This window comes from Lepisma saccharinum, chromosome 8 (assembly GCF_977018435.1).
Source record: "Lepisma saccharinum chromosome 8, izLepSacc3.1, whole genome shotgun sequence".
Lineage (NCBI taxonomy): Eukaryota > Metazoa > Arthropoda > Insecta > Zygentoma > Lepismatidae > Lepisma > Lepisma saccharinum.
This window is the reverse complement of record NC_139236.1, coordinates 82,204,225-82,229,041: the sequence shown is the minus strand read 5'-3', so window position 1 is coordinate 82,229,041 and position 24,817 is coordinate 82,204,225. Positions and strand designations below refer to the sequence as shown.

The following is a 24,817-nucleotide window of genomic DNA, read 5'->3' as shown; positions in this document are numbered from 1 at the left end:
CTTAATGCCTATTCGAATTTCGATTTTATAAACTATTACAGTAAAATCTCGTTAATCCGGACCCCGATGAGCAGGACTTCGCTTAATCTGGACAGGCAAAAGGCCCAAAGAAAAAAGCAGAATGCAAGGTTTTAAATGTGGCTAGAAGTCAATTAGAAAACTTCCCAAAGAAAAGGCAGTCAACCACTGATGAAATTCTGTGTCTTTATACTGTATAGTGTATTTAGGTCTATGCTCTTTAAGTACACAATAATAAACGTGTTTTGTTGCTATAAACGGAGTTTTAATGCACTTTTTACTGTTCGTTTAGGTTATTTCAGTTACCCGGACGTTCGTTAAACCGGTCAACTTACCCCCCTCCATTAGTCCGGATTAACGAGGTTTTACTGTATTAAGTTTGTTCTTTGTCAGCCTACAAGTACAGTGCATTCGTTATGGCACTGGGCCGAGATAGCGCGTGACATGGCGCAGATGCCGGCATTTTCGTCCCTTAATGTCTCGGTTATTTAAGCACATATCTCTAGCATAACAAGTTCTAACCTGTGTATTAAGACTTGTTCAAAGTTGTTCACGCGCTATCTCGGCCCACAGCCAAACCGAATGCACTGTATAGCCTAATTTATAAAGTAATGTATCGTCCAAGTATTACAGAAGTAAAGCAGTTGTGTACAGATAGTTCTCCTATGTTATTTTACATTGTTTTTCTAACTCATAGGTTAATCGTGACGACGAATGACGAACACATGGAATATAAATGAGTCGAGTACAAACAAGGGTTCGAACATTAACCCTCCGGCATCCTACGGCGTTTCGATGGTCACTCCGCCACTGTGGCTTCCTGTAAGGATAGTTCAAAATTATTTGTAGTAAAGAATGAATTTACATTATTGTTATATGTTGTCCTGAAAAGATTCAAGTTAAAGCTAGGGGAGTTTTTGAGCATCTAAGTATGTTAGAATATGTAAAGTACTTATATGTGAGCGTGATTCATGGTCATATCAGTAAAATAGACTGTCAACTGTATATGTAACTGTCGATTAGATTTTAATTTTGTTTTTGGCGTTACTTTTCTGCCATCTTTGGCTAATCGCGGCGATGAGGATGACTGATTTTATGATGAAATTGATGAGGGGACAATTGCAAAGAACAGCTATGCCCAGTTCGGGATTCGAACACGGGACCCCTGGCATTGTGGAGCGCTCTGATAACCATTCCGCCACGGAAGTAGGGCTTGGTTATAGTCTGTCCCGGAAATGTCTGGAGCAAACGAACTAAAACAAGTCTCTGCGCAAATAGTGTCGCGAGACGGCTCCACCAATGAATAAACGAGAGGGAACGGGATTGCGTGGGGAGAAAGCGACTGCCGTTACCAGCCTTCGCAGCAGCGTGTACTGCTTCGCTCTGCCCACTTGACCCCCCCCCCCCCCAACCTCTTCTCTGCCGATATGCGCGGTCGTGCTCCAAAGAGAGCCGGGGTAGAGTATAAATTCTTTCTGAGCCATGATGTCCGAATGTCGGTTCATCAAATTTTAGAAGACACTGTAAATTTTAATCTGCAAATAGATGAAGCCACACTCAATTTTCAGACAGTGCGCACTTCTAAATCTATGGATTAGACCTGCTTGCATTAGTGACAATATTCCAGACATTACCAGCCCACGATTACTCAGGAAACGAGCAGGAGATCACCGATTGGTGACCAAACACACTTCCTTGCTGTTAAGCTATTTCGTTCAAGTAAGATCAGTGTGTGAACGAAGCAAGCTTTCACGAGCTATTCTTGTTAAGAGAACGAAGATACATGAAGCAAACGGGCTATTTCTATTGAGTGAACGAAGATGCACGAAGCAAACGGGCTATTTCTATTAAGTGAACGAAGATACACGAAGCAAACATCGACTATTTCCGTTAAGTGAACGAAGATACACGAAGCAAACATCGACTATTTCCGATAAGTGAACGAACAGACACGAAGAAAGCAATGCTACAAGATAGATGCTGTATGATGTAAATAGGGACAAAACAGAATACCAGTACATGATACAAAGGCAAAACGGAAATGTAGTTCGTAGGACACTAACGTGAGACAATTGATAGAACTTTGAAATTTGTTTACTTTAGATGAACCAAGCATAAAGTTACTTGAACGACGAAGAAAATATAGACATGAGGATTAAACCAAGGTTTATTGCCTACAGCATCATAAGTCAGTAAAATATAGATTGTAACAAGTCATGTTGATAAATTGTTTCTCAAGACAGCCATAAATTCTGCAACAACATTTTCTCTTGGTCACATTATTTTTCTGCACACGTTGCACTTGATCGAAATAAAATCCGAAGAGTCATGAATGACTAGTACGTGATCAATTGCAAAACTCAAATTGTAATTAAAAATTCTCCTTGAATTTCTTGGTTGTACACAAAGTGTTGCTCAAGATCAATAACACATAAAATGAAATGCCCAAAGAGTTGTAGATACATAAATGTGTTAGCTGTTAGCGTTATCATAAACAATATTCTTGTTGGAATGACTAAGGAGAACGTTATAAAGATATGGAAATTACTTGACATGGGTGTGAAATTTTCCTTGTTCTTGGTAATTTTGTTGCAGGTAAAAAGAATTGTATCAAAAGCTATTTTACTCAGTTATTAAGTGTAATGGTAGTGTTAATAACCGAAGAGTTATATAAGTAGATTGTGCCCGACATCTATAGAGCATATTTAAAGTGCACTATATGTTTCATGAAAGTAATAAAGTGTAAAGCAAAAAGGTAATTTTTCATATAAAAATGTTCCAGTGTGTTTCTGCACTGCTAGAGATGGCGTAAAAGCGACACAGCGATATTTTGGTCAATGTTAACGTTACCTTCTGTGGTGTTAAATTGGTGTTATTTTAACACCGCCAAAGTTTTAAACATTGAACAAAATGTGGAAAATCCTGGAAGCACTGCATCGCTTTGACATAATTGCGTTTTTTTTTCAGAAGCACTAGAAGTTTGTGATTAATTCACAGATTAGAAAAATCTATGTTTACAAAAGAATGTCCAAAAACAGAAAACCAATGCATTTAAAAAAATAAGTATAATAAGTAGGATTGGTTTAGTTTTCAATCAATACTCTTGTTCAAGTAAATGTTTATCTGAAACTTTTATGCTTTCGAATCTTTCAAAAGAGATTGCAATTTAAAATGTCATCTTATATGTGGGCTGCAACAAGTACGCCCAGTGAAATTGTACCTGAAGGAAACTTTCAAGCAATCACATCCGGGTATAATCACTCGCTACACCTGCATACATTTGTTTCTTCGGGACTCATCCCGAGTCACAAGGTATGGTGTGCCACCATCAATGTAAAGGATGAAAAATAATTAAATGTGTTACGAAAATTGGTGTGGAATGTGCCTGTATTAAAACTGCCTTGATGTTTAGTACGCTGCACTTTTTGACTCTTTACACTCACGCGTCTATTTGGTTACACGGTGCAGCACCGACTCGCCTGCTTCGTTGATTTGGTGTCAAGTGGTGTATTTGGTGTCTGCAACACCTTCTGGAGCGGTAGAATTTGTGGTGTGTGGTCACGTGGTGCGTGCTAACTAATGAAATCAACTTTTAATGGAGCAGGCAGTAGAGTCTACTTGGTTGAACGTCATTTCCTTGCACCAGCCTGACACCGGGATACACTTTACCTAAACTCCGTACCAGCTAACTGTAGACCAGGCGAACGAGAACAAGTCTCTGCGCAAGTAGTGACGCGAGACGGCTCCACCAATGAACAGTGAGAGAAACTGGATTGTGTAATGGGCGACGGGAGTTACCCGATTTCCTATGCAGCGTTGCAAACTTTTGAAGAGGATAATACCGGACGCACATGGTACTTGTCTCCAGGTCCGTACGATTGGTTTAAGAATTTCTTAGGGAAATATTAGGGGTAAAACTGCAAGTGCAAATTTTCACAAACCGTGCATGTACGGTCAGAACAGTACGGTTGGCAACGCTGCGCTTTCACCACTCGATTTCCCTCCTCTACCGATATGCACGGCCCTGCTCTACAGTTAGCTGGGACAGGGTATAGTGCCAAAAAGTGCAACGACGGGGCTAACATCGTTTCTCACAACACACAAAATCACGAATAGCAACACTTTTAGGCCACGCCTCCGTTTTACATTCGATCTTCTTTGATGTATTCGAACAAACATTCATTGGATTTATCATTATAACACACGACACCGCAGAATTAGTAACACGAAAATGAAGCAAAATATGCCATTTATTATAAACAAGCATTACCAAAGCATCATAGTAAATTACTTTATTGCGTATTCTGTAACTTCTACAGAGCAATCCCTGACATTCGCTACGAGACTCGGCGGCAAGCGGCCCGGCATCAGCGCTTGTCTTTCCCGGTGAACGGGTCAGCGACAGTCGATAGAGTCGGCTATTAAAATTACTGTTTTCATATTGTGTACTAACCTTGACTACAGAAGGTGGCATCTCCGAAGGAAATAGGCATTTACACGTGCAAGTTCGTCTACTGTAATTCTCCCGATTTCTCGTACAATACTCTCTTTTAACTCGCGGATGGTGTGCGGATTGTCTTTGCATACTTTATTTTTAAGATTTCCCCATTTTTCTTTCCGCTTTTATTCAGAACTGACCCTGTTACTCTAAACTTTTTACGAGGTTTAATATAGTGGTCATATGTGGAACGGGAACACCAGGAAATTTCGTTGCAAAACGTCGTCGCACTTCTCCACAATTCCTCTTCCCGAAGTAACACTCGACAAGATAAAGCCTTTGTTGTAATGTAAACTTTTGTGGTGCCATATTAAGCCACAATCTTCAACACAAGGACACGACACAACACAACTTCCGAGGGAGGATTATACTGGCGTCAGTCTGCAACGTCAACAGAAAGGGAAAGAGAGCGAAGGCAGGGAGAGCGAAAAGAACAGACTGTAGCGTGCGGACCTGTTCACCGGGAAAGACAAAGCGCTGATGCCGGACCGCTTGCCGCCGAGTCTCATAGCGAATGTGAGGGAATGCTCTGGAACGAACACGCCTACCTTCGATACGGAGTGGTTTTCGACGCCAGGGATCCAGGGTGCGAATCCCGGATTGGGCATGAATCCTTTATCAATTTCATATCGCCACTAACTCTCATCGTCGTGATTAGGCAGGAGTGGCAGAAAAGCGACGCTAAATATATATAAAAAATAAAAATATGTAATCCATTATCCATGCTCTGTACACACTGTGAAACTTTGTGCTGATTTATGGCGACAACCTGCATGGACGCGCATGTGTGTTTGCATCACCTGTGTGCTGCGAATCGGAAAACATCTGCAGAGAAGTAAGAAAACTCAAGTCTGCCAAAGCTATTACGTCATAATTCAGGTATCCACAGACGTTAAAAGAACGTCGCAACCTGGTACTGTAATTAAGACGAATGACGCATACATATTTGAGTATACTATTTTCATTTCACCAAGGCAAAAAAACTCGAACACACAGAATTAGCAACACGAACACAAGAAAAACGCGTAGTATAATAAAATATAAGGTTCCCCGTGCATATAGCACCGTGACTAGAAGGCACATTTAGAGGATTTGGGGGTAGGGCCCCACACATTCTCGATCTCTGCCATTTTGGAGGTGATGTGATCAGAACCACGCTCCGGCCGCCTTTAAAACAGCAGGGTTGCCCCCAGGTCCCCATCGATTTGAGGCTGGATTCCGACCTTTGATCACTCACCCCGGAAATCGAACCCGGGTCTCCCGCGTGGCAGTCAGACACCCTACTGACTAGACGACCGCGGCTCCGTGTCATATAATATACAGAGGTATTTCGAAAATCTTAGTCAATTTTGTCATTACTTGTCTTGTAACTTTTTAAAATAAACAGGTCAATATTAACGTCTTAAGGTAAAAATTAAATATGGTGTTAAATCTGGGTAATATTCTTGGTAAAATCAACTTATTCTATTGCAGATAACAATTCAAGAAATAAGAAGTAAGTACGATTTATGAATTTGCTTTTAAAAACTTTAATTTAGTTGAAGCTCACCTTGTTTTCCATATTCGTCGTCTTGGAGTAATCTTCCTATAGGAGCATGTAGTTCCCTAGTCACGAGGAGGAACAGCACTGTCTTGGGGAATGTGCACTGCTGGCATCCACATGGTGAGGTCAGAAAGGGTTGTGCCACGGATCTATTATCGATTGAGAATTTCCCAAACCAGGAACTATGGAAATTCCAATGAATACAGTGCATTTCAGAAACTCGTCCATGCAAGTTGGATATTTCAGTGAAATGTCTTCCCAACTAAGAACGTTCTATTAATTGCCTCGGGAAGTTTGAAATAGTTGACTTTAGGCACACCTGTGCAACTTCTAACATAACCTAACCTAAAAGCAAAAGATGTGCAATAAACTCAAAATATATTAGAGCCTGAACTTCATTTTGCAGACTAACGAGGCTCTGGTGTCTCTATCTTCTTGTTGTTTGTGCTCGGTGTCCCTTTTTACAGCCTCAGCTTTGAACTGAAGTCACAATATTTTAATCTTCGATATTACAGTTGTGTTGTATTAGTTATATTTTGGTTATGGTAAGGGGCTAGACCCCGTATCATGTGACGGGTGCAAAATAGCCTAAGTGTTGACGTACCCAAAGTTTTAAATATCATTGAATTCATTCATTCAATTATTTAAAATATATTAGGGGAAAGAAGAAACTTCCTGTAAAGCACATAACTTCTTCTGCAAATGGTTGATTGATTGATTTGCTTTTTTTACTTCGCCTTTTGTGCCACTTTTGGCTAATTTGCGAAGATGGGGATGAGTGATGACATGTTGAAATTGATGAATGGACACTCGCAAACATCCACGCCCAGGCCTGGATTCGATCCCGGGACCCCTGGCGCCGTAGCGCAATGTGCTAACCACTCCACCAATGGGGCCGGCCTTCTTCAAATGGATATGTGTATGACGTTTTTAGCGTAGTGTAGAGTAACGATAAGAATCTCTCCAAAACCTGTCCTTACCTCCCCTCCTTCCCTCCTGAGGCAGTTGTTCCCGAGTTGGGAACATTCCACGTGGAAATAACAGTTCCTGAATTGGCACATTACCAGACCGAGGACACTACACGTCCAGCCACTGGAGAGAACCACTCATTCAGTCACCTTGCTACAGGAAATATACTCCAATGTCTCCAAACATCATGTATGTAAATGTCATTGCCACAGGCAACCTATCGCATGTTTCAACAACATATCATGGGAGAGTGGATTGCCCACGTTGTAGTGGAATTCATTAAATTTCTCTCTTAAAACCACGATAACTATTATTTACTTACATTATGTCTCACGGCATAAGCACCACTAAACACTAAATATAACTCCAAACATGTGTTCTCGCCTTATCCATCACGTAAAAGTCACGTTACACATCAATTGTAACATGATGGTTGCGTACGAAAAACAGGGGCAGTGAAGCCTTGTAGGAAGCGTGTAAAAAGGTCCGGGATCAATTAAGGTACGTACTTCAAATCAAGCAACAACCAATCAGTTACCAAGTCACAATTTGTTGAGGTTAATGGCCATTGTTTATAACCGCCACCTCAGTCTCAAGAGAGAAACAATCAAAAAGAAAAGGAGGACAAAAGGAGGGGGATACAATCCGCTGTGCGTACTCCACCTAAATGCAGTCAATAGTACAAACAAAAAAAAATATGTTCACAAAAATATCGTGGAAAATTCACCCTGTTTTGGCAGTACACCCAAAGTATCTTCAGATGTGAACGAGCATACAAATCATTCGTAAAATATGTAACCAATACTACTCGATTAATTCACCACTTCTTTTCATGCTAATAGTAATATCTTTGCTTCGTTTCTCGTGGAAGATTTCTGAACAAAAAAAGGAGCATAGAGTAAAGTTCGCACAAGACTTGAGTCAAAAAAATTATTAGATTTAACTTCAAACAAGACCGATTAATGTCTCAATTAACAACCAACATGAGAAACAATTATATCATGTACATTCCCACTTTAACGTCCATAAAATTATTCCAATTATAAGTTCAACAAATCTTTCTTTTGGTCAACAATCTGGCATTTGACATATCAGAAATATATTACAAATCTAAACACTAACAAGAACGTGAATGCAATTTCAATTAAATCTTTCCGATTGTACACATCATAAATCTTTTAGTATACGAGGTCAAATCCAAACAGTTGGTGAACGACAATCCTACTTTTTTCTCTTTTTATGTTACAATAAGTTATACAACCTTTCTTTCTTTACTTTGATGCTCCTATTACTTTATTTTCATTTGTGCCACCCTCGCATTAACTACATTAGTATTTAAACATTCGCGAGAAAGCTCATAATTTAGCCTCGTGTACGCCTTGCTTAATTTAACGTTACGTAAACCTCGTGACTTTCTATTTTCCTTCTTTTTTTTTTTTGTTGCAACAAAATAGAAATGACAACTCGTTGCTCGTTAATTAGTTAATCTGTTAATTTGCAATTTCAAATAGGTTATACTTTTTTGTCGCCCTTTTTCCTTTTCCACTTATTCAAACTTTTTTGGCTCGAACATAAAAATGTACACGGTTCTCTCACACTTCGCGATTCACACTTCGCAGAATAAAAGGGGAGTTGACACTGTACATACCTCCGTAATCCGCTCCAAAAATGTTCCACGGAGCAATCCAATTCTGCTACAGGGGATACGTCAAATGGAACTCTGGCTTCCTTCTCGCTCTGTCATCATTGCGCTAGGGTAATGTCTGGAAACGTCCATCAGGTTATCCCTTGGTCACAATCCTGTATACTGGTCCGTGCTGTTTGTGACTGGGCTTATCAGACGGAACTCGGGTAATGTTGTGCAACTCGAGTCAAATGTGACTCCATTCGAGCGTGTGAAGTACGTCCAGAAAAATGCAGTTCTGCCACAAGTTAATTTGTAAACGACGAAATTTGGGAGAAGAAGCCACTTATAGTACTTGGCGTTGAATTCCGAGAGCACATTGTAATGACCCCGAGTTTGCCATTACTTCGTGGTTTTATATTATTATATTTTATATTATTATTATTATTAGTATTATACAGTTAATAATTCATATATATATTCATAAATATGGCCGCCTTTATAATCAAAATTATACACATCTACAAGTATGAATAGCGGCAAATTTAAGCAATTTACATAGTTTCAACATTAATCGTTTCATTTGCTTTTAAATGTTCTAAGGAGTGTTATAAGTTTCATTTTGATCAGTGAATTGAAGCCGAAGTTAATAATTTCTGAGTTAAATTCCTTATATATTTGTTGTTTCATGTTTCTGGCAAACGCCGTTCGTTTCTCTTATATTTTGAAAGCCATTGTTGATGTATTAAACTCTTGTGGGGTGAGAAGATCACGTGCTTTTCATTGCATTGTTGCCACCACATACCTAAATTCACTGTGCCAGATTACTGTACTTTTCTAATATATTACTGTTGGCTTTTATAGAACTTCCTAGTATTAAAAGGTTATTGTGTCTGGTAACACTGTGTAACTGAGGAGGTGTTTTCGCCTTCCAGGAAAACGGTTAGTAGTCGCGCGGAGAGATTTGAAGTAGCCAGAGGTGCTTCGCGTTACGGAAAAGATAGGCTTACGCATCTCGTGCTGTACCGTTCAAAAGTATTTGAATTGTAATTTTTAGTCTGACATGATATACGTGCGTGTCTAAAATAAACGTAAAGTTGAACATATTGCGGTTTTTCTTTATTTCGAAAGTGTATTTCGTACTTGTGGATACCTGCATCAGGAGGACAACCTCGTGGGTTGTCATTGGACTTCACCTGTGGATCCAAGGGGAAGGAACGCAGTAATTCAGCCCGATCCCTGGGATTATCCAGCATGCTCTGCTGAGCTTATAAGGTAAGTGTACTGGTGAAGTGCACCGCTACGCGGGACGTAGCAACATCCAGTAATGTTGCGTACAAACGAAATCAAAAATGGCAAGTCTCGACCCGCGAGACAACTTGCACACTTAAACACGCCTCATGCTCTCTCTATCTCCCTCTCGTGACGCGAGGCACACTCGCTGTTTCGCGAAGCTCTTCGAAGTCGGAACCGTTCTCTAGCTTACCTGCTCGTAAAGCAAGCACCGAGCAAAGGTCAGTAGAGACCTCTAGCGGCGACTAGTATAACCAGCAAAAGACAAAAGTGACGCAAGGCGTACGAAGAATGAGGAAGTGTGAGGCTTTTCCACGCGAAATTATTACGTAATACTTTTTATTACGAATCGCGTGGGAAAAACGTCACACAATATATATCTTCTTCTTGCTATATTCTCTTTTCCGTTTTCTTCGGCATTGATGAGCTATGTTATAATAACAAAATACACTAGACTCTCGGTAATCCGGCCCTCAATAGTCCGCCCTCTCAGTGGTCCGGCCCACATCCGGCCTGTAGTCACTCAAGCAGAAATGACGCGCACAACAATGAATTATCGTGTTCAACAATGTTGTTAGTTAAAAATGTTAAACAATGCTATACATACGTACAGTATTTGAAATTGTGACTTTCTTACAGTAAAGTTCAGTACATACTATGGCTTCTAAAAGGAAACACGTAAAGTGCAGCCTGTATAGTCCCTATGTGTTTAAACTACATAGTAGAACGTAATTTCCGACCCTCTCAATAATCCGGCACTTCCGCGAATCCGGCACCCATATGTGCAAGGAATGGCCGAATTAGCGAGAGTTTAGTGTATCACAGTAACTATTTTACCAAAAAAAAAAGCCTTAAACGAAAGTCATGCCTAAATGAATAATTATTATTGACTGAAAGGGCAACAAGAAATAAGAAATGTACATGTTATTGTCGTAAAATCCACATTAATATAACAGAAAATGCTTTTATTCTGCTAGGATCACTAAAATATATTTTCAATAACTTCTCCTTATCCAAGAATCATATTCGTTGTTGATTATTTCAGTTTTCTGTTATCACTGAAACTTTAATTTAGCTACAATTTACATAAAATTAAGACTGCCATCTGCTGGTCATTTATCCAAGTTGTAACACACATTTTGGTAAAAGCCGGAGCCTGTGGCCGAGTGGTTGTAGACCTCCGTGGCGGAGTGGTTAGCACAGCGCGCTACAACACCAGGGCTTCCGGGTTCGAGTCCCGGGTAAGACATGGGTATTTGTGTTTATCCAGATGATAAAAAACTGAGAAACTGTAACAATTGAAAAGTGTAAAAGTGAGAAAACGTGTGAATATTTGGGGATGCCTCCGTGTAGGGGGTTTTCCTTAAAAAAAAAAAAAAAAAAAGTGGTTATCACATCGCGTTGCGACGCCAAGGGTCCGTGTACGAATCCCGCTCGGGTTTGGTTGTTTGTGAATGTCCATTCATCATTTCATCACTCATCCCCATCTTCGCAAATTAGCCAAGAGGCACAAAACGCGAAGTAAAATAAACTAAATCAATCAATCAAACATTTTGGTAAATAATAAATCATAAAAATTTTAATAGAATGCGTACGTATAATTATTACAATCAAAGGACCTATCGTCTTTAGGTGTATAAACACTTTAATAGTATTTTTATCTATTATATTCGAAGAGTTTGGATCCAAATTATTTATTAGCATGAGTCTTACAACACTAATTTCTGTCAAATATACGTTGACTCATCGGGATAATTGAACAGATTCCATATTTATTTGATTATACACTAAAGTGCACTGATAATGCCTCTGTTATGTTTACAGTAAAACATTCATGTATTCCTTTTTTATACCACTTACAACAGGTGGCCGTCGGGGAAATCTTATAATCAGTAAGTACAAATTATAAACACTAACTTAGTATTTCAAATTTCTTGTGCCTTTGAAAGTATATGTTTTATGCACTCTCACTGGGTTAAGATGTTTAAATCATGTTTTGAAATTTGTAGACAGTTGTCAAAAATTAAAATGTTTCAGTGATATTCTCAAGATGTTGAAATATTTGAAGAAAAATGATTGTTCGAAATTTACAACCCGAATGTTTACCTATTTGGTACAATAAAACTACTAACTAACTCTCTAGCCTTTTTAAACTCGAACGTTTATGGCTGCAGCAACACAGGCCTTCCATCTGTCCCTATCCTGAGCCAGATATATCAAATCTTTTCCATCCTTACCGATTTCCTTTAGGTCCATCTCAACGTTATCTCTCCATCTTCGTCTTGGCCTTCCTACTGGTCTCTTACCATCAGGCTTACCAAACAAGAATCCTGTAAACTCTTCTTTCCTTTCCCATTCGTGCCACATGGTCTGCCCACCTAAATCTTGATGTTATCATTTACTCATTTCATTTCATAATTACCCGATAGAGGCCACAACTTATTATATATGAGAAAATTTAAAAATAGAACAACGTCACTGCTTACAATGAGAAAAATTGTGGTAGAGTGAATTGAATAGTAATATGGTGTATAGACAAAACTTTGAACTAAGAAAAGCAGCTGTAGTTTCTATAAATTGTGGCTTGTTAAAAAATAAAGAGCACGGAAGAAAATATTCAAAATGTCAGTATGAGTTGAAATGCAGAGATTGTGAGCTTGTAAGGCGTGGCTCAAGGTACCAAGATAATGAAGATAGGTTTTAAGGAACAGAACGATATAGTCAAATTTACAAATACTTATTCAGGTTTTAATCCTGTGTTATTGCATTCATAATTGCAATATGTTTCACTTTTAGTCTCTTTTAAATGTTGGTAAAAAATTATATTATATTCCACTTTCAGCAACAGATGACGAACTCAAGAATAATCTACGACATAATCCCAATGGTGAGCGAGTTATGTTATGTTAAAGTTGATTTATATTGTTATTGAGTTTCTGCTTTAAGTCCACTTTATGCACAGTAAGGCGACGCTACCACTGCGCCATCGGGGAGGCCAAAAGTGGATTTATAGACAATTCAATTATCTTTTCTTACATACAAGAAACAGATTGCTGAATTATCATTACACAATCTAACAAACGATAAAAAAATCTTTGCCGACATCAGTAGTTACTGAACTCTGTAATCCAAGCTAGCTTCAATTCGATTCTAATGTTCACGAGCTGTACCTTTGCGGGTGAATCCTGACAAAGCAGGCTGGGCAGTAGCAAGGCGAGGAGCTACAGGCGGCTTAAGAAACTGCGCATCACTCTCCCTTTTACAGTGTAGGAGCTGTCAACCATCCAAAGGGCGAGTAGTTGGTAACTGCGGAAATTTTATGACCGATGTACCAATTACCATTACCATCGGTCTTTCTCCGCATTTCCCCAAGATCTCATTTTGCTGCTCTCTGAGAAAAGGACACAGCCGTCTCGAAAGAACCAGCATTCTTTCCCATGAAGCCCTGCATATATATATTAGATCACCGCACATACATCGAGAGAAAGAAGCCAGTGTGTTCCCGGAATAAACTCCGACATCCATCCAGTCCACATTCAGCTAATGTCACCATCAATTCACGTTCGGCTTGATGGTTGAAATTTATAGAAGCAGGGGGCCAACGGTGAGATGCAGATAATCACGAAACGTCAAACATTTTAAAATTAAAAAAAAAAAACCAACGCGACTCTCGCCCTCGTCCCGAACAATGATCCTCTGTTCTCGAGGGAGTAAGGAGCTGCCCAGGCCCGGAATCAAAACAATAGTTCTGCACATAACAGACTCAAGCAGACAACATAACTTCTGCGAGCGCGCCAGCCAGTCTACAGTTTGAATATTTCCTTGTCAATGTGACGGATATGAAAATTTGAACTACAACCCTGCCCGAAAATATCTCTTCGCCTCAGTGAAGTTTAGACAGCCACAGAACGCATAACTTTAACGAATTGTCCGAAGTGAGTTAGTCACACCCGAGTTATGACTGCTAAAATTAATTAGAGCGAGATACTTTTCGCCCTCCAAATCAACCCTGAAAAACAAGGAGTTATTGTGTTTCAATGCTACGCGATTATCACTCTTCAGTGCAAACTTCAAGTCACGTGGGGGTGGAGTTATAGTAGACTGACCAATAACGAATAAGGAATTCCACCCCGGAGGTAGCGTAGCCGGAGAATCAAGGGTGAAACCAGGATACATCAACATCAGTTCGAATACATCGCTCCAACCCTCCAGTAGAGAAAAAAAACTTTGCTCGAACAGTTTTCGGTACATCGCTTGAACAGATAAGAAGTTTCAACACAAGACTCCAGAAAATACTTTCATCTTCACTTCAGTGCAAACAGTCATTATGTGTGTGCTCTCTGAGCTACAGTCAAACTTTATTGTTTATTAAGAAGTGCGTCAGTAATAGTGTTTGTTTATGTGTACGGAACGTCGCAAGCGCGGCTCGCGACCGTCTCTTGTCTTCACCCAGTGCATGATGGTCCTGTCGACTCACTGCGACAGTCAGCTGTTACGGTAACGTATGTAGTGTGATGAGACGATGTAAGTATTTGGACAGCCCGTTAAATAATTTCTTTTCATATGTCTCAGTGTCCTAATTTCTTGTAAATAACAATAACTGTGATTACTGAACTTGGCTCGTGAATAAAGACCAGCGAATAAGTACTTGAATGGCCTTCTCCGTTGGCCGAATTACTGGCCGTTAACAAAACATAAAACACACTTATTTGATATTGTACGCATGTCAGGTGTTGTATTTATTTTTCAGGTTCTACTTTTCATTACTGAACCATCCATGCCTGGTGGAAACATTGTAGATTCGAATCTAACCCATTTATTATTATATAATTTCCTTCTGTCTTTCTGCTCAGAGTGGCTAAGATGACCCACAAAGATTCAGCTCGTCAACTCTACACTCTGTCTCAGTTATCTCTGGAGCAGGCGAACGAAAACAAGTCTCTGCGCAAGTAGAGACGGCTCCACCAATGAACACGTGAGGGGGGATGTAATTGCGCTGAGGGGGAAGGGGGGCGACTGCAGTTACCAGCATTCGAGCAGCGTGTACTGCTTCACTCGGGTAACTAGATTCCCCCACCCCCTCCGCTTCTCTGACGCCATGCGCGTACTTGCTCCAGAGTTAGGTGGGACAGGGTATAAGTTGATACACATTTCAACGATCCTTCAAAGTTGCAGGCTCATTTTGATTTATCTATATGTGCAAAAAATAGATTTATATTAAATCAACTTACTGAATATTAACGTATTTTAAATCCTTAGTAGCAGAGGGTTAAGCCATTAAACAATAGGATATTGCTTTGTAATGCACTTCATTATCTTAGGTTTTGAAGAAATGTTGTTTCAAGCCCATTTCATGCACAATAATTGGGACTGGACCTACAGTTTAAAGTGGATTCCGAACCACTGTGCAACATGCCTTCATCGCGTATCGCACCCGGCATCTCTTGATTACAAGGTGAAGATATTACCACCATGTCTTCGTGGAGGGCCTTGTAGAAATCATGTTTTCATTGCTATCAACTAACGGCGAAAGAAATAGTAGGCGAATTGTCCACCACCATATTAATGCTGTCTGTATTACACAATGTGATGACAATGAATTGGAATAATGACGTCATTAAACAGAGAACAATGCCTGCTTCGAACCAAACATAGTTTCATTCATTAAATCAACACAAGATGTAGAATAAAAAAGTAATTAAAATAGCGGTGGACAATTTGCCTGCAATTATCTTTGCCGTTGACTATACTAGGCACTATAGTGACCTGAACTGTTTACAGACCGTGGTTACTATAGTGGCAGGACGCTAAAAGGGATTTAAAATTACTGTAAATTAAAACATAACATTTTAGAGTTGTCGAGCTGTATCTTTGCGGGTAAAGTGATCTCCTTGGCGAATTGGTTTAGCACGTGGCGGTACGACGCCAGCAGTCCTGGGTTCCAATCTTTTCATCAATTTCACCATATCGCTACTCATCCTCATCTTCGCGATTAGCCAAGAGAGGTAGAACAGCAAAGTAGGATAAACTAAATCAAATAAAAGTCAAATGTTTATGGGTCACTTTGTCTACTCCGCGCAGAGACAAACATTCATTTCAGTAGTTGCCAACTATCTAACTGTTTCAGTGGTCGACAGCAAGAGCAGGACGCAAGAACAATGACGCCAAGTTGCTACGGCGCCCTGTAGCTCTTGCCGTTGATACTGGGCATCCAGATTTGGCCAGGCTTCACCCTAAAAGTACAGCTTGTCAACTTCAGTCTTCACCAATGTTCATTATCATTTGAAATGACGAACTTTCCTAACATTCAAGGCTACAAGCAGGTGTTTCCTCTATTATAACCTTACGTAATATCGCCTCTGACCACACATACAAAGGCAAATATATTAACAATATAAAGGGTATGTGTGATTCCAATGAATCCAAAAATTGTAAATTCAATACAATTTAACGGTATATATATATATATATATATATTTAAAATACATCTAAAAACACAAGTCACAAATGTTACGGGATATACTTATCTACGAAAAACTGTTAATTGTAATAGAATTTCAAACTCAAATTTTAACTAATCAAGTTCAATATATGTCATCTTGTAATAATCTTCCGTCTGTCAGATAGACTGTTCTGCAAGGGACACTAACAAAGTAAACGGATTGAGAGAATTCTGTTCTATTTTCAACGCAACTTTCTTTTCCTTCCTAGATCAAAATAGATGCTAAACTGTGAAACACTTGCCTCAGGGCATTTATAAATATGTATTAATTCAATTGTATTTTGATTAATAAAAGTTACAATTTTTCACGTCTACGGAGAAAAATTCACGCATAATTCCCGGAATTCAAGGAATTCCCGGTGAGTAGCCGCCCTGTACTAACTGCAATACAACTGCATAAAAAAATGATATTAATTTTAAATCTTTTCGTATTGTAACTGTTTAAAGTTCATACTAATTTCGTCTTCCTTTTCAGTACATCCTTTACACCCAGGTAAGAATTCGCTATTATTTCTTTACTGACTGGAAAGTAATATTAATACTTACACTCTGTCCAGGTAATCTCTGGGGCAAGCGAACGAAAAAAAACTGGCGCAAGTAGTAACTCGAGAGGGCTCGACCAATGAACGCGTGAGAGGGGAACTGTGTGCATGGAGTCCACTCGCTTTCTCTTCTTCTCTGCTGTTGTTTGTCTCGGCCACGCTCCACAGATTCCCGAGACGAAGTGCAACTCTCTAGCATTTCTCAATCCGAAGGCATATTGACGTAGTTGCATGTGTTTTCAACCTGTCCCTATCCTGGGCAAGATCACTCTATTCTTGACAATCCTTACGAATTTTCTTCATGTCCAACTTAATATTGTCACTCCAATTTCGACTTGGACTTGAAGACTAAAATTGGTAAACGCTGTAAGTGCCACAATAATTCAAACACCGTTTTCCCACGTTAAACTGTGAAATGTGCCATGCTTTATAATGTGGTAAACGTGAAATGTGGCTGGTAGCCCTCTAAGTAGTTCAAAGGGCGTGTAAAGAGGTCACTAGTGTGAACGTTCTTACGGGCTGATGTGCTGAACCATGCGATTTCCCAACACTTTCGCTTTTGGCACTTACAAAGTTTACTACTTTTAGTCATCACTTCCTGCAGGTCTCTTACCATCAGGCTTTAAAACAATATTCTTGTAAATTTTTCTATAGACACTCCGAACAGAGCTACATGGCCTACCCATGAAGATTTGATTTATATGCTATAATAATATCAGAAAGCAAGTATAGATGGCGAAATTCAGCGTTATGTAACTTTTACATTTACTTGTTTCTTCTTGTGTTTCAGAACCAAATATCTGTTCGAAGATAATATTTTCAAAAACGTGTGATTTATGTTCCTCATTTAGTGTAAGGTAAATATCCATGCAAAACATCCACACATCCATGCAAAACTACATGTATATATACTGTCTTCTATAATTTGAACTTTAGATTATTTTATATTGAACGAAAGGGCAACGGTTTTCGAATGGGAGCTATCCTTGAAATCGACATCAGTAATTTCTTTTTTTTTTGTCATGAAAAGCAATGAATATCCGTGGAGATTACTAAAAAATATATGGACGGGTTAATGTTACAGTGGTGTAAGTCACTTTTTTAAAAAAAAAATACTTACATACAGAAACCAGATCTAGATAAGTCAATCTGTTAACAAAACACGTGAAGGAAGTCAGAGCTTCATTCAACTGGCAACAGATGGCAGTGGAAGTTCTAGTGATAAAGGAAACAGCTGTTGCGTTGATCAGCAAAGTGGTGTAAGTCAGACTTGCACCACTGTGTTTGTAAACGCTTCCCGAGTGCCGAATGACTCCACACTTCTGCGTGAGACTTCTACACAAAAGAATTCTGAAGAAAGTATTCAAGATCCATTAGACGATCTTGAGACCAGTGATGAATGGAAGCCTGAGTCGGAAGAGAGTTCGCCAGAAACAGAAGGTAAGTTTCATCCACACCAATGTTTGGCAGATAAACGTGTGTTATAAAAAATAGTGTTGAAAAGGTAAGTAGTTAAAAGTGTGTATACATAGTAAGTGTGGTAAGGTAGTATGTGTATAAATAACATAGTTGTTTATTGTTTCAGAAGAAGATGATAATACACCAGTCCGCAGACCCTATCCCGGCCCATTTCCTACTGCTGCCCCATCAACTGAACATCAGGAAAACCAAAGATCTAAGAGGATAAGGAAAAGACAGAAGCATGGTAGTAAAGCTGAGAAGCGAAAGAAAGCCCGAAACAGGTTTGCCATACATCTCTTCTAGAGGTAAAGAAGTGGAACGTAAGGTGTTTCAAAACTATGATTGTAAATGTAAGAAGAAGTGTGTAGATAACGTACCAGAAACAGCAACGAAGGATACTTTTAATTCATTCTGGAACATGAGTACCTTTGGTGAGCAAAATGGGTTTTTATGTGGTTTGATCACCCAAAAATAACCTAATGTAAGGCGCCCTCGTAGTTCAGCAAGAAATCCAAAACCGGTTACAAACATTTATAGATTTTAAGTTGGAGGTAACAGCGTCATAGTTTGTAAACTTTTTTCTTGAAAACCTTACAACTTTCGAATGGGCGGATGACAAGGGCAATAAAAAAAAATAAGGGATGGTCAGCAACCAGGATCTGATGGTCGAGGACGCCATGTCCCAAAACACAAGACACCGGACGTAGTAATGAAAGAGGTGCGTCACCATATTAGCTCATTTCCATGCTATCAGTCGCACTATACCAGAATTGAGAATCCCAACAGAAAATTTCTACCAGCCGAAATGGATGTACGTGCAATGTACGACTTGTATAAAGAAAAGTGCAGGGAAAAAAATATTGATTCAGTTTCTGAAGCTGTCTATCGCCGAACCATTAATAATGAGTTCAACTTGCATTTCTACAGACCACTGAAAGATACCTGTAGTAAATGTGATGCCTATGACGTAAAACTTAAAGCTTGTGAAAATAAGGAGATCATTCGACAACTTAGAAAAGCAGAAAAAGCGCAACAAGCGAGAAACGAGGATGCAGTGAAGGCGCGTGAAGATGATTCTGTCTATGCTGTGACGTTTGACCTAGAAAAAGCTCTTCCTTTCCCAATATTGACTACATCTGTTGCATACTACAAGCGGAACATATATACCTACAATTTGAAATGCCATGAACTTGGAACATTTGCTGGGTTTATGTATTGCTGGGATGAGACCATTGCTTCTCGCGGGTCACAAGAAGTTGGTTCCTGCATTATCAAACATCTTGAATCAAGAGCTTCATCACCAAAGCACATTATTATGTACAGTGATGCGTCTACAGGTCAAAATCGTAACCTGAAGTTACCATTGTACTTGATGAAGTTCAATGACAGACAGAGCAATAACAACTGTGCGAAAATCGTTGATCATAAGTTTGTGGTAAGTGGCTACTCTTACCTTCCAAACGACACAGATTTTTGATCGATTGAATTATACGCAAAGAATAGACTGATTTATACTCCTGATGACTGGTACAGTATTATTTTGAAATGCAAAAGAAAAAGTAGATACACGTTGACCAAAATGGGACGTGACGACTTCAAATCTGTTGCTAACTTGGAACACTGTATCACACGTAGAAAGCCAAACGAGAACAATTGCCCCGTTAACTGGTTGAAGATCAAATGGATTAGGATTTTGAAAGATCGCCTTACACTCTTCTGTATAAAGAAACACTGAATGCAGACATGCCATTTTCTGTATTTAATCTACGACCACCAAGGGCTGGTAGACCATCATGTCTAGCGAACCTTCATCAACATGTGCTGTATCCACGAGGAAGACCGGTTACAGAAGCGAAGAAGAAGAACATGATAGACCTTCTGGAACACATTTCACCAGTGAAATATGATTTTTTCCCTTTCCCTTCGAACGACTCTTGAATGTGAGGAGACACCACCTGACGATCTTGGTCCACTGGAAATTGTGGAAACTCTTGATCCAGAGCCAGAAGATAATTATGAATGAATATTTATTCAGTCTTTGATTTTTGTCCATTTGTAATAACAATTACTTATTTTTAATAAGAATAAATTCTTTGTTTGGGGTTCTCAAGTTCACTTTATATCCATTTTGTTGACAAATGCACTGGTGTAAGTCATACACAGTGGTGTAAGTCATTGGCTATATTCATACACAGTGGTGTAAGTTATTTTCGTCAGTAGTAACATTGTAAACATTGCACGAATTCCATTCAATTCAAGCCTCTATTTTACTCTTTCTTTACCAGGTGACACCCCTAAAATGCTAAAATTACAACATTTTTGTTCCCGAATTTATTATAGTACCTTTTGCGTTTTGTTATTTTCTGGAAAACAAAGATAATGTGACTTGCACCACTGTAACTTTAACCCGACCATATGTAATTTCAAGAATACAGATATGCAGGATGATTCAAAAGTGTCTTGACATTTTCCCTATGAAGTATTCATGTAAGTTTTTCAGGATGGGATAAGAGACACTTGTTTCCCATCATGATGATGCACCACCCCATTTCGCCAGAATCGTTCTGGACTACCTCCCTGACACCTTCTCCGGTAGGTTGATCGGCCGTGGCTCACCAGTACTTTGGATGGCTTGCTCCCACACCTGACTTCCCCCTAGACTTTTATGTCTGGGGTATCATTAAGTCTAGAGTGGACCAAGTAAAGATCATCACCAGATAGAAACTGACACAGCGAATAGATGCAACAACAGGGGAGATCACGCGAGCTATGTTTGAGCCCGTGTTCCGGTCAGTGCAAGAGAGGTGGGTGCTATTGCTATATATACAAGGCCACCACATTGAAATGTACCGAGTTTGTATTATATTCTACAGTACTTTGAGCAGTAATGTTAATTCTGTCAATAAAATGCTTTTTGATTAAACAGTCAGGATACTTTTGAATCGCCCTGTGTATATGTCACATACTTTATCAATAAAAAAGTGCACAAATCCCATTTTCTGCTTGATTACCTGCAACAATAGCAACCCCAACACCAGTTTCTGCATTAGTTCATTCTTCTATGATACTTTGGTTACTGCTGGAGTTTATTTATTAATTCGTTTTGGTGAAATAATTATATTTACTATGGTTGGTACACCCACCCTAGAATCAAAAACAAAGTAGGAACTAACAACCCTTCAAAAAAGAAATGAAACAAGAAAATATTCCTTCACAAGGAATTAATTTAATATATTTTTTACTATATTAACTGGATTTTTTTACTTTATTTTTGGTTTACAGGAGCAATCCATCATTATCCAAATCACGGCGCAGGAGACTATGAAGAATATTATTATGGTGATGAAATAATACACAATAATGAGGACACTAATATTAACCATAAGCACAACAATAAATTCTATAAAATGAAGAACGAAGATGATGATGATGATGATGATGGTGATGGTGATGGTGATGATGATTACGATTCGGACGATTCCTTTGAATATAAATAGCGTTTGTTCTGTGATTGCAAAAGTGCATAAATTTTCAATGTGTAATAAATTTTCGTTCAGTTCCATTATTTTTTTTTTTCAACATTTGTCAGAAAATATAATATTAACCTGTTATCGTAAGCTGTTGGGAAGTAAATGAGTGGCAAAAGGTGTCAGGAGGTGTAATTATTTATTTAGTGTTATATACCTAATAACAGTTTTAGTGTTCACTTTATTCCATGACCTTATTAAAAATCTTCAGTTGATAAGTTGATGGAAATATTAAAAAAAAGAAAACAATTGTATCCATACCGTTGTCACCTCGGTCAGTTAGGGCATGCTTCTTTACGCAGTGAAGGTTCCACATGTCACTTGCTGTTGTGTCACTTCGGTCTGAAAGCTTCCTTAGTATAAGAGTACTAACACAGTTAAAAGTGAGGCTTATGTGGGAGACTAAAGGAGCTATAAGACCGGGGTGGCAGGTCTCACTTGGAAACGAACCTTAAACAATAAATGCAACCTCTCCTACCCAACTGATCCAACAAGCTAGGCGTAACGCTCAGACTGTGCCGTTTTCTCAACAGACCCGTCTAGTTCGGTGTACCTTTTGACACTAGGTGTAGTACAGGAGCGCGTGAGCTACTTGACGGCCAAATAGACGTTGCTCCGCGAGCCCTGCTCACTTGATCGCTGAGCGAACTTGAACCTTGCTCGGCACAGGTTTGAGCCACAGAATATAGCGTTTTTGTGTTTCGATCTTGTGAAGCTAAAGGAAGAAGAGGAAAACTGCATGAGGATGGCGAGCCGCGAGTGGCAACTGGCCGACCAATGAGGAAATATTTATGATGAACGGCTTGCGATATAGCGTAATTAGAGAGGAAGTTCAAGTAACAGAAGGTGATGTAATATTCCAGTTTTTGTAATTGTATTAAAATGAAAATGTTGTTTATTCCATATAAGTTTTGGAAAGTTGTGCAAGGGTGTGAAAATGAAAATTTCGACAGTTTTGTTCACATCAACTATTCTATTTCCATAATTAACAGCATTTCAAACACCGAAATCTTGTCCACTCGACGCAGCCACATTGACCACAGATTATTCAAAGGCACTGGCATTTTGATCAATGAGCAAACAGCGACAAGTAAATGATCTGTCTGCTCAACGAATGAAAATCTTGCTCAGCGAGCGTCGCTCAGATACTTGTGTATCCCGGTGTCAGGCTGGTGGAAGGAAATGACGTTCAATCAAGTAGACGAATAGCGGTGTTCAAGTTCAAAAGGTTCAACAAATTCCTGTCTGCTACTTTAAACGTTCATATGATTAGTTATCACGCACCACGTTACCATACACTACAGCTTATACGGTTCCAGAACGTAGTGCAAACACCAAATACACCACTTGACATCAAATCAACGATGTAGACGAGAGTCCGTGTTTCACCGTGTAACGAACTACATCGAACTTGAGGGCAGTGTTGCCAACCATTTTTCGGCAATGTCCCTACAGACGTAGTGAAAATATCCCTACAACTGACCAAATGACAAAAACAGAAGAAAAAATTATACACATTTACTTAACAAATCTTTCTGCTCGATGCTTCCATAATTGATGAATAACTTTGAGTCGTTTACTGTTAATTATGTTGTTTGAAGTCATACATGCCGCTGCTGTGAAGAGATAGATGTTGGTTGGTGATGCTGTATTTCCTGCAGTCTTCTTCACGTGCCTTAAAGGAAGAATTTATCACTAGCAAAGAATTTAACATTTCAGGTCCCATTTTATTTCTCTTTTTTGTTTTTGTATCACTTAAGATTAATAATATTCTTTCCGTTTCCGCGTTAGCACTATTTTTGCGAGAGTGGAAATGTTTTCAAAAAAGAACTTGCCTTCGAAGTTCCTGGTAACAGATAACATGTTCCAAAATTCTGATGAAGATTTGTTAGTTAGTTCTTTTTTCTCCTCCTCGCTAAAGTATCGAGCTCATTCTAAACTGAGCGCGAAGAAAGTGCAACTGACTGGCGAGTAAGCTTTGCACAATAAAATGTTATTTTGCAAGATTGAAAAAAGTCCCTACGTTTTCTCTCATTTGGCAAAATCTGTCCCTACGTCCTTACGCGGGCGAAATATAGTGAAAAGTTCCTATGCGTAGGGACATGTCCCTACGGTTGGCATCACTGCTAGAGGGGGTTAATATCGTTCATTGTGTTGTCTCAGTCTTGTAATAGCGCATGCGCAGTTATTGATTTTCTACATGCGCCCCGCATTGATTGTCGAATGTCACTTCGGTGTGAATCCTCCGTGTAGCTTGTTGTCTGTCGCTTCAGACTGAAAGCTTCCTAAATTTTAATATTAAAACAACTAAAAACAACTTCAGTTTTGCTCAAATTGAAGAAAAAAAGTTTAACTCGTAAAAGCATAACTTTTCGCACTTACGATGAAAAAAACAGCTGCAACCAACCTAATTTAAAATCACAGCCTCCCTTATTTTGAAATATCTGTACTGGGAGGGGTGATCCATTCTCAAGACACCCAAATGTCAACCTCACTTCCACGTAGCATACCCTGGACTATATTATCGTAGAATAACGAGGCTCTTGCTTCTGTAAGCCACTATAATCCTCCGTGAGACTTATGTTGTGGAATTGTTTATTCATCTATTTCATATCGTCAGCATTCATCCTCATCTTTGCGAATAGTCAAAAGTGTCAAAAAAAAAAGTAAAATAAAGCAAACCAATCAATCAAATATCTCTGAATGTCACATCCTCATGCATACTCACCCATTTTACAACGAACATTACCTCGTTTCTAAGCAGGCTTGACTAGAAGTAAAACGTCCAATCCGTTATGAAATAGCTTAGGGTTTCCTTATTAATTTCAACGTTAACACAC

General features: G+C 39.1%; 1 protein-coding gene and 1 long non-coding RNA gene across 6 annotated transcripts; one reads left to right on the top strand and one right to left on the bottom strand.

Annotated features, from left to right (window-relative positions):
* Positions 1-39: 39 nt before the first annotated feature.
* LOC145991214 (uncharacterized) lies at positions 40-24,817 on the bottom strand. The gene is made up of 3 exons (XR_014442019.1): positions 24,706-24,817; positions 6,066-6,241; positions 40-838 (listed from the first exon to the last, which is right to left on the bottom strand). It is a non-coding gene; the product is annotated as an uncharacterized LOC145991214 (long non-coding RNA).
* LOC145991212 (uncharacterized) lies at positions 2,505-21,969 on the top strand. 5 transcript variants are annotated; one of them, XM_083127134.1, is made up of 7 exons: positions 2,505-2,613; positions 5,990-6,011; positions 11,811-11,837; positions 12,788-12,832; positions 16,923-16,940; positions 18,575-18,731; positions 21,733-21,896. In XM_083127134.1, exons 1-7 carry the CDS (start codon positions 2,530-2,532, stop codon positions 21,773-21,775), a joined length of 396 nt encoding a protein of 131 aa, XP_082983260.1. In that variant the 5' UTR covers positions 2,505-2,529; the 3' UTR covers positions 21,776-21,896. The 5 variants fall into 5 exon arrangements, with proteins under 5 accessions (XP_082983260.1, XP_082983259.1, XP_082983262.1 ...); XM_083127133.1 differs by lacking the exon at positions 18,575-18,731 and having other exon boundaries at positions 21,733-21,969; XM_083127136.1 differs by lacking the exon at positions 16,923-16,940 and having other exon boundaries at positions 18,578-18,731.